The sequence below is a fragment of the Clinocottus analis genome, unplaced genomic scaffold (assembly GCF_023055335.1).
Source record: "Clinocottus analis isolate CAN_PGR_092001 unplaced genomic scaffold, fCliAna1.0.p SCAF_28, whole genome shotgun sequence".
NCBI lineage: Eukaryota > Metazoa > Chordata > Actinopteri > Perciformes > Cottidae > Clinocottus > Clinocottus analis.
Genome location: NW_027176020.1, coordinates 1,671,900 through 1,698,885, shown reverse-complemented (window position 1 = coordinate 1,698,885; position 26,986 = coordinate 1,671,900). Strand labels below are relative to the sequence as shown.

General features: G+C 47.7%; 1 protein-coding gene across 1 annotated transcript; it reads right to left on the bottom strand.

Moving 5' to 3' along the window:
• Nucleotides 1-214: 214 nt before the first annotated feature.
• kita (KIT proto-oncogene, receptor tyrosine kinase a) lies at nt 215-26,366 on the bottom strand. Its single transcript, XM_068592828.1, has 21 exons — nt 26,122-26,366; nt 22,250-22,504; nt 20,772-21,056; nt 19,828-19,967; nt 18,273-18,444; nt 17,218-17,404; nt 16,444-16,559; nt 16,098-16,212; nt 12,683-12,867; nt 10,342-10,448; nt 10,088-10,214; nt 9,426-9,530; nt 7,763-7,873; nt 7,503-7,644; nt 7,238-7,332; nt 6,993-7,120; nt 5,689-5,811; nt 3,821-3,932; nt 3,623-3,722; nt 3,203-3,308; nt 215-2,077 (listed from the first exon to the last, which is right to left on the bottom strand). The coding sequence occupies exons 1-21, from the start codon at nt 26,174-26,176 to the stop codon at nt 1,898-1,900; spliced, it is 2,946 nt and encodes a 981-aa protein (XP_068448929.1). The 5' UTR covers nt 26,177-26,366; the 3' UTR covers nt 215-1,897.
• Between the last annotated feature and the right edge of the window lie 620 nt (nt 26,367-26,986).

The following is a 26,986-nucleotide window of genomic DNA, read 5'->3' as shown; positions in this document are numbered from 1 at the left end:
TGTGTTAAAGCTGCATTCTCTCCTGACCACCAGGGGGCGACTCCTCTGGTTGTATAGAAGTCTATGCTTCAAGTGTTAAAGCTGCATTCTCTCCTGACCACCAGGGGGCGACTCCTTTGGTTGTATAGAAGTCTATGCTTCATGTGTTAAAGCTGCATTCTCTCTCCTGACCACCAGGGGGCGACTCCTCTGGTTGTATAGAAGTCTATATAAGTGACTCTACTTCTCTCTTGATGTATTCCCTCAGTAAACATTGTAAACATGAGTTTATGTCTCAATCTCTAGTTTCTAGTCTTCTTCTATACAGCATGATGTTCATTTAGTACATTATGGTCTGTCAGAGTCAAACAGACCATAATAAAGGGACGCTTTAGGGGCGGGGCTACAAGGTGATTGACAGGTGTCTCTACATCACTCTTCTTAAGTCCTAATATGGTCACTTCCTGTTCACTCGTTGCAAAAACCCCAGGATGAGGAACTGTGGACTATCTCGCTTGTTATTTCATGAAGTTAATTTGCAGCCCAAACGTTGTTTTTTGACGAGTTGGGGGGGTGGGGGAGGGCCCGCTGTGTTGTCGACTCACAACAATATTGCCGTTCACTTAATGGGCCTCGACTTTATCTTCACTGTACAACAGAGAGCTACAACCAAAAAAAAACACAGCCCGCCTGGCCCAAAGCAGAATGAAGGGGGAGAAGGTGAAAAAGCAGAGGAGGAGAAAAACAAACCAAAAAAACAACAACACACAACTCAGTAATGGCAGTACCATGCTTGTAAACAAAGACCATACACTTGGTCGTGGCGGGAGAGCAAACCACATGAACCATGAACAGTTATTTACACTTTTACAAGAGATCTCTCCAGCAGTCCAAAAGAAAGAAACCACACACCTGCAGCGACACCACAACCTACAGATATGTGCACAAATACAGTCGACAAGCACATCGAATGGAAAGCTGGCGTACCGCGTCCACATCTCCAGAGACAACCGAGTGTGTGTGTGTGTGTGTGTGATATTCATAGTAGGCGGAGCCACAGATCCAGTAGTTAGTTAGCTCTCTAGGTAGCGACATCAGACATTTAAAAAAAAATAAAAATAAAGAAAAAAGAGCAGAAATGCATTTTTTTCCTAATCGACTTGAAGCACTTATGGACTCTTGAGCATGACCGGGCCATGCCGCCTATAGCTTATACACCAGTGTCTCCATACCTAGACTCACATTGGCCCCCGAAAATAAAGTATCTCCTTCATTTCAACGTAGATCTGAACAGTTGGAAATAATACTGACAATGAAAGAGTTAAAAAAAAGCTGCGTTATGTGTCGTGTGAAGATATGAAGTTCAAGTGGCTCGAGTGCTTTTACTCCAACAATTGCAACAGCCAAACCCCCCCAAAAAAAGACGAAAACGCTACATAAATATCAGCAAAAAAAACAACAGAGATAAAATATAAAGTAAAAAAAAAAGTGTTTTCCAATGACTGGAAAAAGAAACCGAACGACCTTTATGAAATGTGTAGGAAAAATGTAACTGAACCCAAAAAAAAAGAAGCCAGACGTGACAGTTTTCAGACGGGCGGGCGTCCCTGCACCCCCGGGTGCCCGACCGGTTCCTCTGCTCTGAGCGGGGGAGCATTAGTCCAACTGTCCTCCCCGCAGCCGCGCAGGCAACAAGTGGAGACGGCGCCGGTCGCAGCCGTCGGGTCCGTGGTCGTTTTCGGGTCGCGGGTCAACAGTCGGCCGTCTGCTGCGGCCCGGGTTCTGGTGGGCGGGATGGTTGTTGGTTTTTTTTGTTGTTGTGGCGGAACATTACAGGCACTTTATGAGGCAGCCGGACTTTGGTGTCGGGCAGGAGGGGGAGGGGCGGTGGGGGTGCTGGGTGTTGGGGGGTCCTCACTCACACCCGGTGGGCTCTGAGGGTCGTCCCCTCCAGGAAGACCTCGTGGTGGACCAGGAGGGGCTGCGTCGGGGTCGCAGCGCCGGGGTCGAGGCGGCGGAGCGAACCGGGCTCCTCCTCCTCGCCGCCGCCTCCGGTTCTGGGCGTCGCAGGAAGCTTCGGGCTGAAGTTCAGATAGATCTGAAGAGAGAGAGAGAGGACATCGTTTAATATTCTTTCACTTCCTGTCTCAGAAAAAGGTTTATTTGTCAAAACATGATGCAGATAAAAGGAATAATTTCACATCCGGAGAAGAAATGAAGCTCATTCACTTTCTTGATGAGTTTCATTTCACATTTCGCCTTTAAATTACAAAGATGGAGCCAGGAGGCAGTTAGCTTAGCATAGCATACCATTTAGACTGGAGGCTGGAGAGGGTTAGCTTAATTTAAATAAAAGACTAGAAAACAGTTAGCTTAGCTTTAAGACTGGAGCCAGAAGGCAGTTAGCTTAGTTCAGTGTAAGGACTGGAGTCAGTTAGCTTAGCATAAAGACTGAGAACTAATAGGCAGCTCACTTAGCTTACTTCAACACAAGTTAGCTTGGCATGAAGACTGAAAGCAAAGAGGCAGTTAGCTTGGTTCAGCATAAAGACTGGAGTAGGTTAGCTTAGCACTAAGACTGGAGCCAGGAGGCAGTTAGCTTAGTTCAGTATAAAGAATGGAGTCTGTTATCTTAGCATATAGACTGAAAGCTAAAAGGCAGTTAGCTTAGCATTAAGACTGGAGCCAGGAGGCAGTTAGCTTAGTTCAGCATAAAGACTTGAGCCAGTTAGCTTAGCATAAAGACCGAGCGCCAAGAGGGTTTCGGGTTTGTTATTTACCATCGTCACCATTCTAGTTTAGCATGTTAGCACGAAAGACGTACGAGTCTACAATCGCCTAATCTGAATGTAAAATCGGTTCCCAGAATGCATTGCAGCCAATGCATTCCGCCTCATCTGCTCTTCCACACCGTTTACCTGGAGCCTAGACCTTACGCGTTCGCAGGCTAAACGTTGCTCATGTGAACGCAGGTGTTTCTTAGAGAGCAGGAGGGCAGCAACGTCAGCGTGTGAGCGTGATTAAATCAGACGAACACATCTGCCGCTGGCGCCGCCCTGATCTTTATTCTGAATTATGTGCGAGCGCTAAAGCGAGAAGTGAAGCGTCACCGAGCCACACAAAGGAAAACATGTTGCTGCAGAAGAGAAGCAGGAAACAGTTACAAGAAGACGAGAGGAGTATTTCAGGATTTTTTTTAAGGAGCTTTAGGAGCTCAACTCACGTGCTTCGTGGCGTCGGTCAGCTGCTGCTCGATCCTTTCCACGACCTTCCTGAAGGGCGGCCTGTTGAAGGGGTCGGGGTCCCAGCAGGACCGCATGATCTGATACCTGCAGAGGCACGCAGAGGCACCTCATTGGTGTTGCTCACCATCTCACCATCTCACACAACTCTCACCATCTCACACCATCTCTCCATCTCACCATCTCCCACCTTCTCTCCATCTCACCATCTCTCACCATCTCACACCATCTCTCCATCTCACCATCTCACACCTTCTCTCCATCTCACCATCTCTCGCCATCTCTCCATCTCACACCATCTCACAACATCTCTCACCATCTCACAACATCTCACCATCTCTCACCATCTCACCATCTCTCACCATCTCACAACATCTCTCCTGGGATCTTTTTCCACTCACATTTCTCCGGGCGCAAACTCCGGAGCGTCCATTCTGTATCCTTCTTTAATCAGCTTGTAGAACTTGGCGTCCACATGCATGCCGGGATAAGGACTGTTTCCTGAGGGGTTTTTGTTTTAGATTTGGTTTACACTGTGCAGCGCTGAAAACAACAACAACAACACATAGAAGATCAAAAAAACAGATGGATGGACTCACCGAGAGAGAAGATTTCCCAAAGCAAGATGCCGTAGGACCACACGTCGCTCTCGAACGTGTACACACACTCAAAGATGCTTTCTGGAGACATCCACTTCACGGGCAGACGAGCCTGCAGAGACACATACAAATAAATCAACGTCGACTGTTTGGGGTGAGACGCGACTGACTGAGTGCTGCTAAATGAACTGACTGTAATATATGTCAGGTATGCACACACTCAATAACGCTGATCGCCTGAGGATCTAAAAAAAACAACAAAAAAGCACTCGGAGCTCAGCTCATACCTGACAGCTTGCGGTGAAAACAAAAATGCAAAATGAACATGTCTCCGTTCCCGTCACCCAAATATTATCTTCTCGAGATCAGTTGAATGAAGTAAAGAGGGTGAAAAAAACTGAAACACCAAAGTATGGTGGACATTTTGTACTACCTTGGAATTTCAAGTGTTGATTGTAAAAACAATGCATGTTATCACACGCTAGAAAAACAACTAGCTCGCCAGGAACCAGAGGGTGTGAAATAATGCTACGTCTTGAGAGTAATGAGTTGAATGAAATATTATTGTTGGAGCCGACGGTGTTCGCAGACCGACTGACGGGACGCGAACTGAAACCCGAGGCCTCGAGCTTCGTCTTCTTTGGAAACCGACATCTCGCCGGCCGCGCTTTGGTTACGATGGACGATTCTTTACCGTAAAAAAAAAGTCGGTTACAAGTCGCTACTGCCTTCGGAGGGGTGTCCCCGCTAGCTACCCGCTGTAGCAAGCTACCCACTTTAGCTAGCGACCCGCTGTAGCAAGCTACACTCTGTAGCAAGCTACCCGCTGTAGCTAGAGACCTGCTGTGGCTAGCTACCCGCTGTAGCAAGCTACCCGCTGTAGCTAGCGACCCGCTATAGCTAGTTACCCACTGTAGCTAGTTACCCACTGTAGCTAGTTACCCGCTGTAGCAAGCTACACTCTGTAGCTAGTTACTAGCTGTAGCTAGTTAACGCTGTAGCAAGCTACCCGCTGTAGCTAGCTACCCGCAAGCTACCCGCTGTAGCTAGCTACAACTATAGCTAGCTACCCGCTATAGCTAGTTACTTAATTTCACAATGAAGTGTCCCTAGTTTAGATTTCTTAGATTAGTAAAATGATGTTTTGTTTAGGTTTTTGTAAAGGTTGTGTTAAATAAACATGTGAGGCATTATCTTGTTAACATGTGCAAATGTTCATAAATCTGAGCGTTGGATGAAGTCAGCTGCAAAATTCTTGTTGCATGTTGTCGACATATTCGAGTCAAAGGTTTCTACAGAGGGATTTTATGCTATCTCTTTGTGTCACTTTAAAAATCAGAAAATACTTTTAAACACCAACAAACACCCATTATGCTCATATATATCAGCATGAAACTTCACCAGTTCATCCGTGACATTAAGAGGATTAATTATTGTGTTGCTAAGTTTTCTGAAATGTTATGTTTAAATATGCAATGCTTAAGTACTAAGTACGAGTATCAGGAGTAAAATAAACACAAACGTCTATTTTTTCCCACTAGTCTGACAATCCCTTAATCTCAAAATTGATCGGTGTGTGAATAATTGTGTTTTGCCAGCAGTGTCTTGCCTTAACAAGCGTGGAGCTCAAGATAGCTTTACAGTGATTTGGAAAAGCCTTTAAGGAAGAAGTTTGCTTACACAGTGGCTCTGACAAGTGAAGACACGATGGACTAAGCGGGGTCAAACCAATTAACCACATCAATACTCTACAAATCTGTTTGGACCCTTTGAACCCAGGAAACTAAAGCTCGGGGTTTGACTGCAGACAATGAAAAGGCGTGCAGAGGTCACATTCCCATAAAATCGCGTCTTCGGTGCAGACTTACGTTGCCTTTGACGACATAGTTGGAGTCCGTGTTGATATCTCGTGCCAGGCCGAAATCACAGATCTTTGCAACTCGTCCCTGAGTCAGGAGGATGTTTCTGGCAGCCAGATCTCTGTGGATACACTGGAGAGAGAGAGAGAAACAAATGCACCACTACCGTTAAGATCCAATGATCCGTGACCAATCAATAATATAATATCATCAGGCATGGATGAGGTGCCTCTTCTAATGCAGTTTGGTGCTGTATTTCCACACTCGACTCTGTAACACACAACCACGGAATCAGATACAGGAGCTTACCGGCCACGCGATCTCGACTCCACCGATAATAAATCTTTCAGCAGTGTGCTCCAACATGCGTTTTAGATCCGTTTACTAGCTGTGGAAAGACGATCCGCGCTGTCGCATCTCAATTGGTGGAATTTCCATTAGAGTTTTATTCAATAATAAAACCCACTGCGAAGGCCTCTAAACCTGACGCGGCGGATCGATGACACACAGTCTGTTTGAGGTGAACTGTTGTGTAGCAAAACGACCGTTAAGTGTGCAACAAAGCAAACGTTAAGTGCAACAAAACTAACGTTAACTGTGTAGCAAAACAAACGTTAAGTGTGCAACAAACAAATGTTAAGTGTGCAACAAAACAACCTTAAAATGCAACAAACTAACATTGAGTGTGCAACAAAACTAATGTTAAGTGTGCAACAAACTAACGTTAAGTGTGCAACTAACAAACGTTAAGTGTGCAACAAAACAACCTTAAAATACAACAAAACTAACATTAAATGTGCAACAAAACGACCGTTAAGTGTGCAACAAAACAAACGTTAAGTGTGCAACAAAACAACCTTAAAATACAACAAAACTAACGTTAACTGTGCTACAAAATGAATGTTAAGTGTGTAACCAAACAAACGTTGAGTGTGCAACAAAATGAACGTTATGTAACAGCAACACAATCTTTTAGTTGGGTTTAAGAAAGATATCATTGTTGGGCTTGAAATAAGAACTTAACTAAGTAAACATAACTTTAATCCAGGCACCTTCATCGACACCCATTATTAGAATTTCTTACTCGCGTTGCATATTCACGTTTCGTTTGCTCGTCCACGACAACAAACGTTCCTTATTGACTTTCCTTTGACGTTGTCAAACGCTGTTTCTGTAAGTCTCTTTTTCACCGTGCTTCACATTTCCGTTCTTTGTTTAAGTATTTAAGACAAAACCAAGCAAGAAAAAGTGTAAATGCAACAAACAGGGGGAAGAACCCTTGCTGTGTGACGGCCATTATGGCCGCTGCTCACATTTTTGGCGGCCAAGAACTCCATGCCTTTGGCCACTTGGTGTGAGAAGCTGAGCAGGTCCTCGGTGTCAAGAGACAGACCATCCTCGTCGAACATCTCGCTCTCCACGTCTTCTTCGTCGGAGCCACCTGAGAGGACAAAAAGGACGAGGACGGCGCTTCTTGTTAGTAAAGCGGAAAAGAGTCCGCTGCTCTTCTCTTTCCCCGTGTATTTTAGGATGTTTGATGAATGGCTGGCTCGCTTGCCTTTGCGTAGTGAGCGCCTCTTCTCGGAGGACGAGCCGAACGGCAGCTTGCCAGCAGCAGAAGGCCTCATGGTCATGTAGCCGTTCAAGCTGTTACTGTGAAGAGGAAAAGGAGCAGTCTGGTCTCAGCCGAGCACGGACACACATCGGCGCTCGAGTCGTCCAAATACCCTCCCTCCTACGCACGTTCTGGATAGTAAATACTAGCGCCTGTTCTCCCCACACTCACAGAACACCACTCTTTAAGACACAAGAAAGAACCTGACCCAGCTGCGTCGGTCTGCAGCATGACGTTGCGGTAGTAGCAGTCTTCCTCCTGCTTGTAGCAGATGAAGGATTCCCTCTTCCTGCGCAGGAAGTTGAGGAGGTCGCCGAAGCAGCAGTACTCCGTGATCACCAGGGTGGGGCCTGCGGAGCACAAGAGGAACCACGGTGACGCCGAGAAACCGCGGCGAAATGCAGTCGCCTCCTTGAAAATCTCCCGATTGGGAGCCATTAACACAAAGGGCCAAGATGGCCGCCGCACCTCCAACGGTGCAGGCTCCCAGCAGGTTGACGATGTTCATGTGGTTTCCCAAGTAACTCAGGACTTTCAGCTCCGACATCAGGGCCTCTTTCTCCGTGGCGTGAGCGCTCGCTGTTGGGGGGACGGGGAACATGAAAAAAAAAAGATTGATCGGCAGCTCGAGTAGTAGCATGCGTACGTGATGCCATGTGGTGTTTGTGCTCGTTGCTGGAGGCTAATAAATGATACAAAGGGTGCTTGTTAAATATGGTTATTTGACGGGCAGCGTGCAAGCTGTCAAATAAGGATATAGACGTCATTGCTGCCTGTCTCTGAAGACCTGTATCACTTTTATTTATTCATACTTTTAAACAGCGAACTGCTAGCTCGTTGTCTCACAGCCAAAATGGCTTCCGGCCAACAGACTGTCATTTATAGACAGGTGTTGCGATTGCTGAGTCTTAATATTGCACATATTCTTTTAATGTAAAAGAACACAGGTATGTTTTATATATATATATATGAATTTGACCGCAAACATTTAAGCACACATCAAAAACATTTATATAAATACTTGATAATATATCCCAGTAATGTTCTTCCTCACATTAGGCCAACACACGACATCCATGCCCACTGTACTTAATGTTTATTTGGTTAATATTAGGAGTATTAGTAAAGAGTAGCGCCCTTTTACCTGTTTTAATTCGGCACTGAAGTGTTTATGCTAATATGCTAATCGCGAGCGTACAGATATCTCAGTCTCGCACGTCAACTGAAGTTCACAAACGTTTATTGTTGTTTATACTGAATTTTGTCAACAAAACAGACCATTTTATAGCTTTCCTTCCGAGCAATATTCATAACAACAGCATCAGCATGCTCGCTGAGAGCGCTAACAATTAGCATACGCTAATTAAAAGGGAATCTGCCGCCACGAACGCTAATTTTAAAAACAGTATTGACGTGTTAAAGTAGTGCAGACCAGGTCCAGCAGTCGTTCTAATTTTCTGTACCTGTAGCGTGAAAGCACGGTGGACTCATCAAGCTAGCTAGCTAAATAGCCAGCAGCTAAATGAACGTATTGTCTTGTCACGGCGTGGGAAAGCACATCTGGTCACAAAAAATGTGAAAAAACGGGACTGGGCTCGTTTTTAGCACCGTCAGGAACTGTCTTTCATGTTTCTTTTACGTTTCACAGGGTGCAGGTCCTGCAGCCCTGCATGGGTTTAGTTAGCCTCCGAGCTAGCTGCGTCTAAGCGCGCGCTACGAGACTCAACAGGTAACGTTGGATGTGTCTGAACTATGCTTTATAATATATACGCCGGTCGCCTCCCCTTGCACTTTGAATTTAACTTCCCTTTGCTTTCAGGTCGTAAATTCTCCAATATCAATGTCTGCCGCTGTGCAATGTCAACACTCATACATCATATGAGCAGTAAATGTGAACGCTATTGAATCTATATTTTGGCTTTTATGCATTACTTATTTACTTAATGATGACTTACTATACTTGTTTTGTGGTTTTCTTAACGCCTCTTGTCCCTTTTGCTGCTTCAATACTGCAAATATCCCTCATATTTGCCTCCCAATTTTGCAACTGTGTGGCTATTTTTGTGTCTTTTTCTTTGCCCTGTGTCGTTGTGTTATTAGTTAAATAAAGTTCTCCCGCTGCGTGTCTTACATTTGAGCATTTTCACCGCCACCGTGGTGACCGAATCCGCCTCGGAGAGTCCGTACGCCGTGGCCTCCACCACCTTCCCGAAAGCGCCGGATCCCAGCGTCTTCCCTGCGAGCGACGAGAAGACGCAGACGAAAGGAAGAGAAGGAAGAAAAAAAACTGTTATTCCTCCGTCCTGTTTCCCTCCAACACACCGTGGCCCCGTGCCAGTGTTCCCAGTACAACACCGGTTTGAGCCCCCGGGCTGTGTACGTAGGCACCAGGACACGCAGGATCCTGTTTGAGGAGGGTTTTTCTTTAAAAACAACACCCAGAATATGTCAACAATATCGTGTTTGCAGTGAGGGAGCGGGTTTTTTTTTTGTCATGAATGAGCTGTGAAACTGGTTAGTGACCACACACACACACACACACACATGGCTGAAGTGCCGTGTCCACACACACACACACAGAAAACACAGCGTTTGTCAATCAGCATTGAAGTCGCCCCCCCCGAGGCGGGCGGCGGTGATGTCACGCCGTCTGCACTGTTACTCACACAAACCCCCGTTTATCTGCGCCGCTCTGCCGCCGCCATGATTTACAACTCATGAAACTAGCTGGCGGCGTCAGAGATGACAGATTAGGGATCATTTGGGAGGGGAGGAGCTTAGGGGGGCGCTCACCAAAACGCAAGTTGTTTCGGGGAAACTCCCACTGGTGATCGTACGGCAGCTGGGTGGGGTCAATGTACACGTAGTTGTTCCCGTGGATGCCCTCGATGACCTTCCACTGGATCTGGTATTTGGGTTTCTGGCAGGCAAAAAAAAAACAACACACATGAATTACCGTGTGGTTTTTTTTCTCTCGCTGGTACGGCTTGACGACGAGGTCGTCGTCGTCATCGGAGAGGGGCGTGGCCGCGCGGCGCGCGTCCTACCTGCAGGTACTTGTAGAACAGCGTGACGAGGACGAGGCAGAGGATGCCCGCCGCCGACACGGAGCCGATGAGCAGAGGGGTGAACAGGTCGTGGGGAACGGTTCTCTCTGCAGAGAGAGAAGCCATGACGCCGGGTTTACTCAGAGAACAGAGACGCTTCATTGCAGCGGCAGGAAACGTGAGAGAAAACACCACAAGTGAAGTTTCAGTTGAGCCAAAACTTCATTTGTTTAAGTTCTCTATAAAAGGTTGAATACACAATACAAATACAGGTTCATACACATTTTGACCAATGGATTTTCATGACTTTTAACCAAACTTCCATGACATTAAACAACATGTCCATGACCTTTTACCAAATTTCCATTACTTTAAACCACATTTCCATGACTTTTAACCAGATTTTCATGACTTTAAAACAAATTTTCACGACTTTTAACCAAATTTTTACGATTTTTTTCCAAATTTCCATGACTTTAAATCAAATTTCCATCACTTTTTGCCATATTTTCATGACTTTTCACCAAATTTCAATGACTTTTAAACAAACTTTCATGACTTTTGACCAAATTTCCATAACTTTTAACCAAATTTTCATGAGTTTTAACCAAATTTTCATGACTTTTGACAAAATTTTCATGACTTTCCACCAGATTTCCATGAGCAAACATTGTGTGAAATGTGTGTAAAAGTGATAAAATGTAGTATTTAAACTAACAATAAGGATTCAAAGCATACAGTAAACCTTAAATGACTCAAATGAATGAGAGACAATAGTTTATTAAAAGAATAAACATTTATATAGATGCCTGTTTGTATGCTGCTGATGTTTTGAGCCTCTTTCTATTAAAAGCAGATTCATTATTTTAAGGCCCGTTTATTTTGGGGTAATGATTCTTAATGTTGACCGTCGTGAATCATTAACCGGCGACTAAACGTCCACAAACTAAACAAACAGCCATGTCGAGCACATAAAAACATGGCGGCCGCACCACGCTCTCCAGAATCTAAGGCGATATCTTCGTGATAATATTGCCCCGCCGTGTTTACACTCTCCATGACATTGCAGAGGGGCATTAAGCTAAGCCAGGGAGGGCTAAGTCACAGTGAAGCTCACTTTGGTCAAATCACAGCCAACTAATCCAGTCACACGTGTAAACACAGCCTCTGCTTTCCTTTTGTTTTGCAAATTCTGCATTTTTACTTTGAGTTTCGAACCGCTTTTCACATCAGTTTCCATCTTCTACCGTATTTTCCGCAGCTTTTTTTTTTTTTTTTTTACAGCTGTGCCGGCGAGTAATTACCCGTAATCGCTGTCCTGTTCCTTTTGTGCGTGTGCGTGTGTGTGTGTGTGCGGCTGCTTGTGATGCCTTATTGTTTTGCTCCTCTGTACAGTGGGGTGTAATAAGCTCTTTAGAGATAAGAAGCTTTCTCTCCACTTCGAATCTGAGAATGCAGCGTCTGCAGGAACTAATCCCCTGTAAACCTGTCAGTGGTTTCTAAAGCGTGGTGCGACACCTTCCGAGGCCTCCCGCTGCCCCCCCTCCCTCCTCCCCCCCCCCCCCCCTCCTCCCCATCTGAAACGGATTGCCGGCGGCCGCCGCCAGGACTCCCACTGCGCTCCCAGCTCCCTGCGCCTCCGCCTGGTCTGCCGCTCGCTCTGCAAAGCGCTTCGAATAAAGATGCTGCACACAAAAAAAAAAAAAAAAAAGAGCCTGGCCACAAACACTCTCCTCCCTCATGATGCCCGCCCACATACCCACTAAACCCCACCACACACACACACACACACACACTTCATAAACCCGGGGTCTCCGGGCCGAGGCCGTACTTTCAGTTCGCTGGGCTCACGCCACTTTGAGGACAGATGGGGAAGCCGTTGACGACAGAGCGGATTTGGAGTCATAAAGTAAACAATGGGACTAATTCCTCGGCGCGAGCGACAACATCTCATCGCGGCCAATCACGGCCGAGGTGTCTCTCCTCGCCGATGTTTACCTAACAGATTACATAAGACCTGCGACTCGGACCGTGCCGACGGGGTTAATCCTCGACCCCCCGACCCCCCCGACCCCTCCAGTCCACGCTGGTAGTAAATATTTTGAATTGAGGATTAAGTGCGGTTAACTGAGAAGATAACTTTGTTTTTTTTCTGAATTTAAAGTTCTTGAAACAGGAGATCTTCGCCGTTGAAGGTGACGACGTGCGGAGGGATTACGTCAAGACCAGCAACAAAGCGCGAGACCGACCGGCGCCTCTTTAACCGCCACGTGGCCTCTATTTGACTGTGTGTGTGTGTGTGTGTGTGTGTGTGTGTGTGTGTGTGTGACGTCGGACTCACCGCTGATGGAGAACAGCGTGTAGGCCTGCTCGCCCTCCACCGTGGCGACGCACTCCAGGGTGCTGAAGCGGCCGCGGCTCACGTTCACGCGGCTCTCCACCTCCGTCTTGCCGAACATGGGGCTGACGAGCGTCACGGTGATGACGTTGCGCTCCTCCTGGGTGGCGTTCACCTGCTGGGAGCACCTGGAGGCCGGAAGATCACACGCGTGTCAGACAAACAGGGATCACGGGAGTTTGTCTGCGGTTGTCTTCACTTGATTTCCCCAGAGTTTCTCTGGAAAAACACTTTACTGTCGTGTTATGGTTCATATATTCAGTGGTTTTATTTCTATACACTCCACCTCACGCCTGAATTTGCCATGAGTCAACCTCGTTGATACACATGAGCACAGACTTCTATACAACCAGAGAAGTCTCCCCCTGGTCGTCAGGAGAGAGAATGCAGCTTTAACACATGAAACATAGACTTCTATACAACCAGAGGAGGCGCCCCCTGGTGGTCAGGAGAGAGAATGCAGCTTTAACACATGAAGCATAGACTTCTATACAACCACAGGAGTCGCCCCCTGGTGGTCAGGAGAGAGAATGCAGCTTTAACACATGAAGCATAGACTTCTATACAACCAGAGGAGTCGCCCCCTGGTGGTCAGGAGAGAGAATGCAGCTTTAACACATAAAGCATATACTTCTATACAACCAGAGGAATCGCCCCCTGGTGGTCAGGAGAGAGAATCCTGATCCAACACATGAAGCATAGACTTCTATACAACCAGAGGCGTCACCCTATGGTGGTCAGGAGAGTGAAAGCAGCTTCAACACATGAAGTATAGACTTCTATACAACCAGAGGAGTCGCCCCCTGGTGGTCAGGAGAGTGAAAGCAGCTTCAACACATGAAGCATAGACTTCTATACAACCAGGGGACCACGCGTCCACCAGAAGTATATCAGTGGTGGAGGTTCCTTCCCAGGGCCCCGTGAGGAGCAGCCGTTGTCTCCGTCCACAGGGCTCATTCTCGTCCTGTACATTGACGTGCGCGTACGTCATGAGCATTAAAGAATTACTCGCTGGAATTTGGATAATCACTTATGATTCACTGCCTGTGCTGCTCAGGGATTGGTTGTTGCCACAGCAACCCGGGTGACCCCTCCCTCCTCTGGACGCGCTTTATGTTTGACAGGAGCTGAGGCGCCGCCTGCGTCCAGCCGGTATCCGGGCAGACGTCTCCGCTGAGGCCTCCTCCGCCAATCACAAGTCAATTCTTTTCCGATCCCATTGTCACGTGACGGGGTTGCGCCTATCGCCGTCAACGCCGGGCGGACAACCCCCTCGCCGCCACGGCAATGCCGCGTTCCACCGCCCATCATCGCTCCTGGCGGGATCCAGCGTGTCGTTGGTGTGACCTTCAGGACCCTCCAGGTGCAAGAGGTGGAGATCTGAAATGGATGCGAGGCGCCCGATCGTCGCCTCGTATCCACGCACAGATTACGGAGGAGCTTTGGCTATGGCGAGACTTTGGCTATGGCGGAACTCCAACACGGTCACATGACTTTATATCACTCTGTAGAGGAACTCCACCAGGTCACATGACTTCATGTCATAGAGGAACTCCACCAGGTCACATGACTTGAATATAGAGGAACTCCACCAGGTCACATGACTTCATGTTGTAGAGGAACTCCACCAGGTCACATGACTTCATGTTATAGAGGAACTCCACCAGGTCACATGACTTCATGTAATAGAGGAACTCCACCAGGTCACATGACTTGAATATAGAGGAACTCCACCAGGTCACATGACTTGAATATAGAGGAACTCCACCAGGTCACATGACTTCATGTAATAGAGGAACTCCACCAGGTCACATGACTTGAATATAGAGGAACTCCACCAGGTCACATGACTTGAATATAGAGGAACTCCACCAGGTCACATGACTTGAATATAGAGGAACTCCACCAGGTCACATGACTTGAATATAGAGGAACTCCACCAGGTCACATGACTTAATATTATAGAGGAACTCCACCAGGTCACATGACTTAACGTCTCCTCCACTCAGCTGAAGGACTTGTGTCCTAGTGAGGACGCTTAGTCGTCTCCTTTTGACTCTTAAACGCGTCTAAATTCACCTCGAGGGTTTTTTTTAACTGAAGTATTTTATATCAGAAAAGAAACCGTTAAAATCTCTTCAGCTTGTGGTCGACAGATTTTATTTCAGACGTCTGATCAGAAACACGAGGGACCAGGAAGCGCAAAGAAAATGCTGACTCATTTCCTGGAGTTGGGGCTCGATCCTGCGGCGCTCTATTGGATTTGTGTTTGTTGGAGACAATCGGCCCCAATAAGCAATGCCAGGTTGCGCAATCCATGCAAAATAAGTCTTAAAATTACGTTTTCTTTGGCAATACTTTGAATCAGAATAACCATGGAGCCCATCGATAGTTCCCTTTCTGCTCGGTCGCCTGCAGCCTCGTCCTCTCTGAGCTGCACTCACCTGAGCAGGTGAGCAAACAACACGGGTCCATCTGATGCATTACATCGTGTCAAGAAGGCCGGAGCCCTCGGGGGCCCGAGGAAGAAAAACCAGAAGCAATGAGGCGGGAAGAGAAGTGCTCAAGGATTGCAAAACTCACACTTTGGAGTCAGAGAAACAACAAAATGTTCTCCCCCGGGCTCTGAAATGGTCCGTCCGACTTTTTGTTCTGCAGTTTTTCTTATTTTTCGATTGTATATTTTCCTGTAATTACTTTGGGTTGTGGTTCTTAAATGTCAGTGCCCTTCTCATGAAACCCCAACGTCTTCTGTCTTTGCTATTTCATGTTTTCTATTAATCTGATAAATGATGGTAACAGCGAAATAAAGGGAAACCGTCACCAATGAATATGAATGCACGTGGATAAAGCTTAGAGGAAATATTTAGATTCATTTCTCATCTTTAAGGCTTCTTAAGCCCCTTAATAATACTCAAATAAGTATGTATCTGTATTGTTAACCTTTTGGAAACCCAGCATGCCCCATTCAGACAATCTTTTGGCATGAAATACGTAATTCTTCCATTTTAGAACCAAACGACACAGTTTTTTTGACTGAAACTTCTTCGTAACAGACCAAGACTTTGTTTTATTGTGATTTTTTAGGTCCTAATCTTTCCAAAAAGGTGTTTTATTGACGCTCCAGGAAGCATTTTTGGGGAATCTCGCTCATATCCAAAAAGTTGACTTATTTTTAATCAAAGTTGACACTTAAAAAACGCATCAGCTCCGCCCACTTTAGCCCCGCCCACTGCAAAACCAGCGAGAGAAGCGAAAAACAGGAAAACAATGAAACCACTATGACTTTTGAAATAAAATTGTCCCGCAGAACCCGATCACTCACCGCGAGAAAGCAAATGACCTTCACACAGCTCACCTGGCGTAGGGCTGCTCGCAGTAGTACCAGGTGATCTGGGGGGCGGGGAAGCCCTCGGCCACGCAGCGCACCTGCCCGTCCACCGGACCCTCGTGAGACACGATCTCCGGTTTACCTATCAAACGCAGAATGAGTCACGGGGAACACAGAACGCCGGCTGAGGCGTGACCGACGAATAACGAGTCCGAGGTCGAGATCAGGATCTCGTTTCACACCGAAAATCAATCGATAGAAACTCATTCCGGCGCGGCGCACGCCGGGAGATTAATGCAGCGGCGCGATTCATTATGTGGCTCAGGGGGACAACCTTTAAACGCAGGCACACACAAACAAACACACAACTTACTGATCACGAAGATGGTGAACGTGTGGTTCACTGAAGCGTCGCTGTTGGAGGCCTGGAAGGTGTAAACTCCGCCCTCTGACATTTTCAGTCGCACCAGCCGCAGCTCGCTGCTGTACCTGAACACGAAGCAATCACCTTTTTACTCAGCATCAATGCATCAAGCATGGATTAATAAAGTTATATTTTATCTTAATGTGCTTATCAATGTTTAAGAATCAGCAGTAAAAAAGAAAAAGACAAAAGATAAAGAAAATGTCTGACATTTTCATGTCAGATTTACAGTCTTTCATTTGCCTTTTTGCGCTTTTCAAGCACCCCGAATTCCCGAAATAATTCCCAATTATGCGGGCGGAGACCTTTTTTTAAAGTATTGATTTATTGATTGCTGTGCTCCCCGGCACACCCTTTAATTTGCCAATTCTTCACACGTCTCGAGAAGCGATTGTTCCCGAAAAACACCCGTGACGCCTGAGCCCCGAAATGCATTGAGCTTAAACCTGCTGCCTCGGGTTAAATATTTATGTAATGTTGCTCGTCTGCGAGCGCGGAGGCAATGCCGCTGATATTTCACGGTTTCGTTTCCCTGTGAAAGCCATTTATATTCTGACAGTTCCCCTGAACGCAAACCCCCGGAGCTTTTTTTAGGATCCAGCTGTATTTCTCGACCACGGCTGTCAAATTCCACCCGCCGGGGTTAATGAACATTTTGCGTCTGGGTGGTAAAATGTCATGTGTGTGTGTGTGTGTGTTTGTGTGTGTGTGTGTTTGTCGCACCTGTACTCGTGGCTGTGCGTGGTGATCACGTGGTCCGTGGTGTTCCTCAGCTCGCGGCCCATGAAGCTCCAGGAGAAGGCGTGCGGCTTCGGGTAAGCCTCCATGTCCACGTCCAGGGTCAGGCTCTCGCCCGAGCGGACGTGGATGGTTTCGTTGGTCGTGGGTTCCAAGTGGATGAATCCTTTCTCTGGAGGAAAAGTGGAGATGCAGAAGGGAAATTTAGTCCGTCTGTATTGGGGTGAAACAATAATTTAAGTGGTCGGAAAGGATCCAAGACCTTGAAGACCTCAAAGACCCCAAAGACCTAAAAAATCTCAAAGACCTCAAAGACTCAAAAGATCTCACATATCTTAAAGACTTCAAAGACCCCAAAAATCTCAAAGACCTAAAAAACCTTTAAGACCCCAAAGACTTCAAAGACACCAAAGATCTGAAAGACCCCAATGACATCATAGACTCAAAAGATCTCAAAAATCTCAAAGACCCCAAAGACCTCAAAGATCTTAAAAGATCTCAAAGACCTCAAAGATCTTAAAGACTTCAAAGATTTCAAAGATCTCAAAGATCCCAAAGACACCAAAGATGTCAAAGATCTTAAAAGATCTCAAAGACCTCAAAGATCTTAAAGACTTCAAAGATTTCAAAGACCTCAAAGATCCCAAAGATCTCAAAGACCCCCAAAACCCTCAAAGATCTCAAAGACCTCAAAGATCCCAAAGATCTCAAAAATTGCAAAGACTGCAAATACCCAAAAGATCTGAAAGACCTCAAAGATCTCAACGACCTCAAAAACCCCAAAGATATCAAAGACCTCAAAGACCCCAAAGATCTCAAATACCCCAAAGACTTCATAGATCTCAAAGACCCCAAAGACACCAGAGACTCCAAAGATCTCAAAGACCCCAAAGATCTCAAAGACTTCAAAGATCTCAAAGACCCCAAAGACCTCAGAGACTCCAAAGATCTCAAAGATCTCAAAGACCTCAAAGTTCTCAAAGACCTGAACGACCTGGACGACCCAAAGAGACGGGACACTGACTCCTCGGCGTACTCACCGTACACATCGAGCCAGGCCGACTGCGAGCTGACGCCCTTCTCGTTGCGGGCCTCGCAGCGGTACCGCCCGACGTCCTGGTGGCCGACGGCGGCGATGTGCAGCCTGGCGCCGCGCACGTGGGTGAAGTTCTCCGCCAGGATGCGAGAAGCGCCGTCAACCTTTGCTGGTTGCTGTGGATACCAGACGGCACCCTGTCAACGCCCAGAGATCTCTAGAGATTAACCCTGTCTGCCGGTCTATCCTCGCCAAGCAAACACTGACACAGACACACACAGACACACACACACACACACAGACACACACACACACACAGCCGAGATCCTGAAGCTTAGACAGCGAGAACTTTGACCGCTTTCACTCTCGATCATAAGAACAAACAACCACTGATACCAGGTGATATAATACTTTATTATGTCACCTGTCTATTATTTATACTTTATTTACTTCCTCTTGATTGTCGCTCAGGTTCTGGACCTTCAGGGACCAGAACCCAGGTTCTGGACCTTCAGGGACCAGAACCCAGGTTCTACAGCTGGTGTTTCTGTGGTTGAGTCTTCATTTTAAAGCTACTCCAAGGAACTTTTATTTAGTGCTGATCCCTGTGGACTAAAGTGGTAGTGCCTCTGAGCACCAGGGTCCCTTTAGAAAACCTCTAATTTTACTGCAGCAAGGTCTAGAAGACCAGGACTACACTGAGACTATAGAGGACCAGGACTACACTGAGACTAGAGAGGACCAGGACTACACTGAGACTATAGAGGACCAGGACTATACTGAGACTAGAGAGGACCAGGACTACACTGAGACTATAGAGGACCAGGACTACACTGAGACTAGAGAGGACCAGGACTATACTGAGACTAGAGAGGACCAGGACTACACTGAGACAATAGAGGACCAGGACTACACTGAGACTAGAGAGGACCAGGACTACACTGAGACAATAGAGGACCAGGACTACACTGAGACTATAGAGGACCAGGACTACACTGAGACTACAGAGGACCAGGAATACACTGAGACTATGGAGGACTAGTACTACACTGAGACTAGAGAGGACCAGGACTACACTGAGACTAGAGAGGACCAGGACTACACTGAGACTACAGAGGACCAGGACTACACTGAGACTATAGAGGACCAGGACTACACTGAGACTAGAGAGGACCAGGACTACACTGAGACTAGAGAGGACCAGGACTACACTGAGACTACAGAGGACCAGGACTACACTGAGACTATAGAGGACCAAGACTACACTGAGACTACAGAGGACCAGGAATACACTGAGACTATGGAGGACTAGTACTACACTGAGACTAGAGAGGACCAGGACTACACTGAGACTATAGAGGACCAGGACTACACTGAGACTAGAGAGGACCAGGACTACACTGAGACTACAGAGGACCAGGACCAAACTGATCCAGAACCAGCTGAAAGTTCCTCCGAGTAGCTTTTAGGAGGTCTAACACTACGATCTTTGCTCAGGTTCAGAGCTTCTCTCGTGGACTCGTCCACCAACAGCACACGGCAGAGGAAGGGAGTCTCACCGAGCCGGGCGGGGCGACCCACTTGATCTCGATCTCCGCGTTGACGTTGGTGGTGTTGCAGGCGAGCGAGAGGCTCTCGTCCCGCGTGAGGATCACTCGTTTGGTTCCCTGCATCTCGATCACAGGAGGAGCGACCGGGACTGGAAAGTAAAACAACAAAAACAAACAAACAAACAAACAAACGTGTCAGAATTAACCTCGATTACACCACGAGATGCAATTATGGAACAACAAACATGACTGTGGTCAACTCCTTTGTGGTAAATATGTAAATGTAAATATTTGTTTTCTTCTTTATATCAAATGAATTCTCTGATTTAATTGATCATAATTTAGGAAAAAAATATATATCGTAAAAGTTGGGTTACAAGCCGCGACTACCTTCGGTGGGTGTCCCCGCTTTAGCTAGCTAGCGCTGCTGCTAGCTCCCTGCTAGTGCTGCTATGACTTTAAATCCAATTTCCATGACTTTAAATCCAATTTCCATGACTTTTAACCACATTTCTATAACTTTAAACCCAATTTCCATGACTTTAAACCACATTTCCATGACTTTTAACCACATTTCCATGAGCAAACATTGTGTGAAATGTGTGTGTGAACAGTAAAAAGTGATAAAATGTAGTATTTAAACTAACAATGAGGATTCAAAGCATACAGTAAACCTTAAATGACTCAAATGAATGAGAGACAATAGTTTGATTGAAAGAATAAACATTTATATATTTATATAGATGCCTGTATGTATGCTGCTGATATTTTGAGCCTCTTTCTATTAAAAGCAGATTCATTATTTCAAACTCAGCGTGAATGAACGTCATGAACACATGAATATAACACATTCACACAACTTTTACTACACTTTTGAGGACTTTTTCTTCCTTCAAGGACTGTTCCAGGCCAGTAAACAACCCTGACGCATGCGCGTCTTAGCGCTGCGTTACCTGGTCTCACGGTCAGGTAGTAGTCGTGCGACCGGACGGCCTCTCGCCCGAGCCGCCCCGTGCACACGTAGCACCCTTCGAAGGCCTTCTGCGCGTCGTGGATGACGACGCCGCGCTCCATGCTGGCGGTGAACCGGAGGCCCGGGGCCGGCGCTCGGCCCGAGCACGTCTCCAGGCGCAGGAGGTCCAGACTCGGATCCGTTGCCAGGCAGGGGATGGAAGCGCTGTCTCCCACTCGGGTGAGGATGTTGAACACCATCGATTTTCTGAAGGGATTGTCGGGATCTGCCAAAGAAAATAAAAAAAAAAAAAAAAAAGGAAACGGAGGCGTTGAGAGGAGCTGCATGAAAAAAAACCACCATGGAAGCTTCGCTTTGAGATCAGGAGCAGCGCCGACGCGCTCCACCGCTGTGTTACTTATGACTTCTCGCCATTTGATTACGAGGAAATTACCGCAGCTGGCTCGATGCGCTCCTGTTAGAGCGAGCGGGTGATGGATGAGCAGTATATTGGGTACGCTGTCTTCTTTAGACACTTAAAGTTACAACCCCTTCTCATCATGACCTCAAACCACATGTTTTTAATGCTGTTTATGGTCCGCTCGTCTCCATGGAGGTCGTTGGCTTCAGTTCTCGGTGTGGTGATCTTTGAAGGTCACCTGCAGCTGGATGACTTCACCAGCCTGAGTCAGACAACAGCAGGAAGTGTTTTTATTCGTTTAAACTGGACTATTAACACCCAGGTAGGGTGGAGTTTATAGTTTCTTAAGCTGGAAACCTGCTGAACTGTCTGAACAGGCTCCTTAATCCCTGCCTCTAGGATATCCACGCTGAGTTTGGGGCATTGCCATGAATGCACACATTAACTCCCCCTCCTTTGAAGTCACATGCTTCATCATGTCACATGCACATCAAGTGCATTTAGCTGTGTTTTAGTGAAAAAGCTAAATAAACATCCTCCGTCCACGAAGACGCAGCAGAGACGGCCAGACGCACCGGCTGCTCGTCCGCCTTCCAGACCTCAGATCGGAGAGGATTACGTCTATAAAATCTGTTTTTTCCTTCTTTAAATTAGCGGAACTATCAGACACGAGGATCTCGTGATCTGCCAGGAACGACGACCCGACTCCAGCTCCTATACCTCAAGCTGCAAACGCTCAAACCGTCCGGATGTCAGTGGACTTGTGTTGGAGCCTCTGGTAGAGGTGCTGTGTGTGTGTGTGTGTGTGTGTGTGTGTGTGTGTGTCTTTCTTCTGCAAACGATGAGCACATGATGTTCGCCTGCAGTGATGGCGGCCGGCCAGGAGATATGCAGTCACACAGAGGTGGAGATGAAGAAACACACCGAACCGTGCACTCGGTAAATACTTACGGCTTCTGCTACACCTGTCGGAGGCAAAGAGAGGCAAACACCTTTTCTCCGGAGCACACGCCCACACACTGACTCACACACACACACACACACACACTGCTCTGTACCTTTCACGTAGACGTAGATGGAGGCGTGCTCCTTGGTGCTCTCCTCCAGGCAGATGTAGCGGCCCATGTGGACCGGCTGGGCCCGGGGGATGCGCAGCGTGGACATGCCGGACACCCGCCTCTCCCCGCGCACCTTGGGCCGGTCCTCCCGCTGCCACTGCATCTCCTCGTCGCCCTGGCAGTGCAGCTCGAAGGGCGCGTTGAGCGGGGCGACAAGGTGCGGGCCGGCGGGCGAGATGGAGGGCTTAGTGTGGCCTGAGGGGAGAGGGAGGAGTCAAATATAGACGGCGTACAAGCAGTGGACGTAGCCGCCGGTCGTGTGTATACGTCTCTGGTGTCGACCTGTCAATCACCTGGTAGCCCCGCCCCCTAAAGCGTCTGTTTGAGTCTAACAGACCATAATCTACTAAATGAACATCGTGCTGTATAGAAGAAGACTTGAAACTAGAGATTGAGACATAAACTCATGTTTACAATGTTTACTGAGGGAATACATCAAGAGAGAAGTAGAGTCACTTATATAGACTTCTATACAACCAGAGGAGTCGCCCCCTGGTGGTCAGGAGAGAGAATGCAGCTTTAACACATGAAACGTAGACTTCTATACAGCCAGAGGAGTCGCCCCCTGGTGGTCAGGAGAGAGAATACAGCTTTAACACATGAAACGTAGACTTCTATACAACCAGAGGAGTCGCCCCCTGGTGGTCAGGAGAGAGAATGCAGCTTTAACACATGAAACGTAGACTTCTATACAACCAGAGGAGTCGCCCCCTGGTGGTCAGGAGAGAGAATGCAGCTTTAACACATGAAGCAGAGACTTCTATACAACCAGAGGAGTCGCCCCCTGGTGGTCAGGAGAGAGAATACAGCTTTAACACATGAAGCATAGACTTCTATACAGCCAGAGGAGTCGCCCCCTGGTGGTCAGGAGAGAGAATGCATCTTTAACACATGAAACGTAGACTTCTATACAACCAGAGGAGTCGCCCCCTGGTGGTCAGGAGAGAGAATGCAGCTTTAACACATGAAGCATAGACTTCTATACAACCAGAGGAGTCGCCCCCTGGTGGTCAGGAGAGAGAATGCAGCTTCAACACATGAAGCATAGACTTCTATACAACCAGAGGAGTCGCCCCCTGGTGGTCAGGAGAGAGAATGCAGCTTCAACACATGAAGCATCAGCTTCACTCGGTAGAACTGAAGGCTGCCACCTGGATTAAAGTAACTAAGATAAAGTTTCCTTTCTTAAATAAAGATTAAACATGGCAATAAGTAACTGCACAAAAACATGTTTTTTACTTCGACATTTCCTCACAAATAACAGAAGAAGTCTGCATTGTATTTGTGGTCTGACAGTTTAACTGTAACAGTTTAAAGGTGTCCACAGTCGGCGGCGTGTTGGTGATGACAGATATAATCACATTATTTATTATCTAAAAACCTCAAAGTTGAGTAACGTTAGAGGGGTTAAATGTGTCAACATCGGCAAAGATTCATGCACTGAAACGTTCTCTGATCCAAAAGAAAACCAAATTATATTTAAAAAAAAATAAAAAGCAGGATTTGTTCTGGCTTCATAATTCATCGTGAGGTTTTTTTTTTTCAACACACAGCTGCCAACATCAATAAACTGTAAACGCTGCTTTAGTTAAAGCAGTCGCTCCCAAAACCCCACAACGGCTCACGACACAAAGCAAAAAGCCCGTGAGCTTCGGCGTGGGGTCACGACCCCGTGAGGATGCTGTGAGCCGTGCGCAGCGGGAGGCGTGCAGCATTTCATGAGTAAAAGTTTCACAAAAAACCACTACAGCTTGAACCCTCAAGACGTATTTTGGGACCTTTGAGTCGGATGTTTGTCACAAAAATGTGATTTAAGATCATTTGAGAAAAGCAGTTTTTTTTTGCAGTTTTCCTCCATGTGACTGCAGCTGAACTACATCGCATCAGTACGGGTGAAGAGGCTCAACCTCTTGACACCGTGGGATGAAGCCGAAAGCCAGGAGGAGGGGGGGGGGGCAGTGTGCACGGAGCCATCTGACCATAAGGCCCCCCGAGAGTCCGTATGGCGGCGTGAGGTAAACCGCTAGCGCCCCTTTTAGAGCATATGGTGTGAGGGGTCCCAGACGTCCCTTTGATGGTTAAAACAGAAGCCAGGAGCCTCCAGACGCCTCCCGCCGTCAGCGTGAGGGCCAAAGAGACCCTTTTGGAAGCTAAAACGTCAGCTGACGAAGGGCCCCGAGACCCCTCGTGGTTTAAAAACCTAAGTTATCTGACAACAACCTCGCAGACCCCTCGTGGTTTGGAACGTAAGCCGATCGCAGGAGCCCCTCTGGACCTTTTGAAACCTACAGTTTTTTCCGGCTCGTAAAAAAAGAGCCTCGGCGAGCCGACCTGAGGATAAATAATTGTGTAATTAACCTCCAGGTTCCTTCAGGGTTCTGGCCCGCGTGTAGAAGAAGACTCTTCAGACTGCGAATGGAGTGTTTAAAGTTTAAATCGTGACGTCCAAATCCTCCCGTCCCCCCTTTTGATACGACCTCAAAACATTCAGATCAATGAGAAAGTGATGATGATGATTTTAGGAAGAGAAACGCTTCAATGTTATAGAATCACAGGGCAGCACGCGACGGCGTCTCTCTGATGCCAGGAGCGTGATTATGACGTCACGGCCTCGCTACACGAGCTCTGCATCTGAAGGTTGCCTTCATGGAGTCCCATCAGATGAAGACGCGCTGATTGTGCGGCGATTCAAACTTTTCACGGGCGTCACAGCGCGAGCACGAGCACGAGCACGCGCTGCGTAAAGACTCGGCCATGGACACGGACACGGACGCATCGGATAGTTTGTTTTCCTGCGCTAAAGGAGCGCGTGCAGAGTTTGCACAGAAACACTTGGTTTTTTTTCGACGCACACGCTTGCGCGAGCCAGCTTTTTCCCACCCAATTTCCTCGAGAGAGAAAAGTCTGGCAACTCCCCCCCTTCACCCCCAAACACACACACACACACACACACACACACACACACACACACGCACACGAAGAGATAAAACGGTTGGCTCGCGCACAGACCGAGTAAACAAGTCCTAGAAGGTTGAGACCTGCAGTAACACTAACAAGACATTGCGCAATAAAAAGCCAATTAGCGGCAGACGACGCCAGCTCCGTGTAATGGCTGCAACGTGTTGCATCCAGACGAGACCTTCACTTCCATTAACTGCTTCCATTAACTGCCACACGTGTTCATCATTATTCACCCGAAATGAAGGATTACACAGGCACACAAACCACTTGTGGGTCCGCCAGCGGCGGCTTTGCATGCTTCCCTGGAATCAGGAGTTGCGGACATATATATTTCCATAAAGACGGTTAATGTGCGGCAGGAACCTGCAGGAACCTGCCGCGACCCTGGAGCTCCAACACGGGTGTGTGTGTGTGTGTGTGTGTGTGTGTGTGTGTGTGTGTGTGTGTGTGTGTGTGTGTGTGTGTGTGTGTGTGTGTGTGTGACAAGTCCCAGTGTTGTTGTTACTCAGCTCCCCGGTGCTTTTTTTCGCTGTGTGTTTGTATTAATGGCGTCCTGCTCCTAACTCGTGAATAATTTAAAAACACCACAGACATCGAGAGCCGAAGTGTCCGCTTCCCCTCGTCGGGTTTCAGAGACTTCGGGCTCTCGTTGCACCGGAACAAAGACAAAAGTGGGTTCGGGAGAAAACAGCTCCGCGCGAATGGCGACGCCGCCGCAACTCCCTGTGATGTGGATTATCAAAGGGAGCCGACGGCCGCACCGCGGTCCCGTGCGGGGAAAAACACACATAAAACAGCAACAAGTTGTCACGCGCCCCTTCCCTCCGTCCCCTTCCCGCCTCGCGCCTCACCTGGATGGAAGGTGAGCTGCAGACACACAGACAGCAGGATCCAGAGGTATTCCATCGTTATTATTCCATGGGTCTAGCCGTCGCAGGTGAGCCTCTCCGGGTTAAGGTGGCGCTACTCTACTCGCCCCCGCGCGCGCGCGCGTATGTGTGTGTCGGGACTTGTGGAGAAGTTGAACTGCGCGAGGTGGAGGCGCTCTCTCTCTCTCTCTCTCTCTCTCTCTCTCTCTCTCTCTCTCTCTCTCTCTCTCTCTCTCTCTCTCTCTCGCTCTCTCACTCACGAGCCTTCAGGGTGCGCAGAGGAGCTCGCGACCAGAGCTGCGCGCAGCCACGGCGCGATATCCGCAAACATCGCTGGAGCTCCCGCAGCGCGCCAGGATGGAGGTGGAGGAGGTGGAGGAGGTGGTGTGGTGGTGGTGGAGGAGGTGGTGGAGGAGGTGGTGTGGTGGTGTAATGGTGGTGGAGACGGGCCGACCAGCAGGTTCTCTCTCTGACTGACTGCGGCGTCAACAACATGTTTATAAGGAGCCGAGCGGCGGAGCCTATCGCTCACGAGGAAGGAGGCGTGTTGGTGACCCGTCTCCTCTCCTCTAGTCTCCTTTCCTCTCCTCTCGTCTCCTCTCCTCCTTTCCTCTCCTCTCTCCTCCTCTTCTCTATGTTCCTCTCCTTTCCTTTCCTTTCCTCGAGTCTCCTCTCCTCCTCTAGTCTCCTCTTCTTTTGTCTCCTCTCTCCTCCACCTCTCCTTTCGTTTCCTCTAGTGTCTTCTCCTCTCCTCTTGTCTCCTCTCCTCTTGTCTCCTTTCGTCTAGTCTCTTCTCGTCTCCTTTTGTCTCCTTTCCTCTAGTTTTGTCTCCTCTTTTCTCATCCCC

Excerpts from the sequence above, each read along its gene's own strand:
- kita (XM_068592828.1), bottom strand. The coding sequence starts at position 26,176 with ATGGAATACCTCTGGATCCTGCTGTCTGTGTGTCTGCAGCTCACCTTC. Across the intron at positions 17,405-18,272 it reads GGCCTGGCTCGATGTGTACG|AGAAAGGATTCATCCACTTG; the intron begins GTGAGTACGCCG and ends CTTTTCCTCCAG. Across the intron at positions 12,868-16,097 it reads TGCGAGCAGCCCTACGCCAG|GTGCTCCCAGCAGGTGAACG; the intron begins GTGAGCTGTGTG and ends TCCGGCCTCCAG.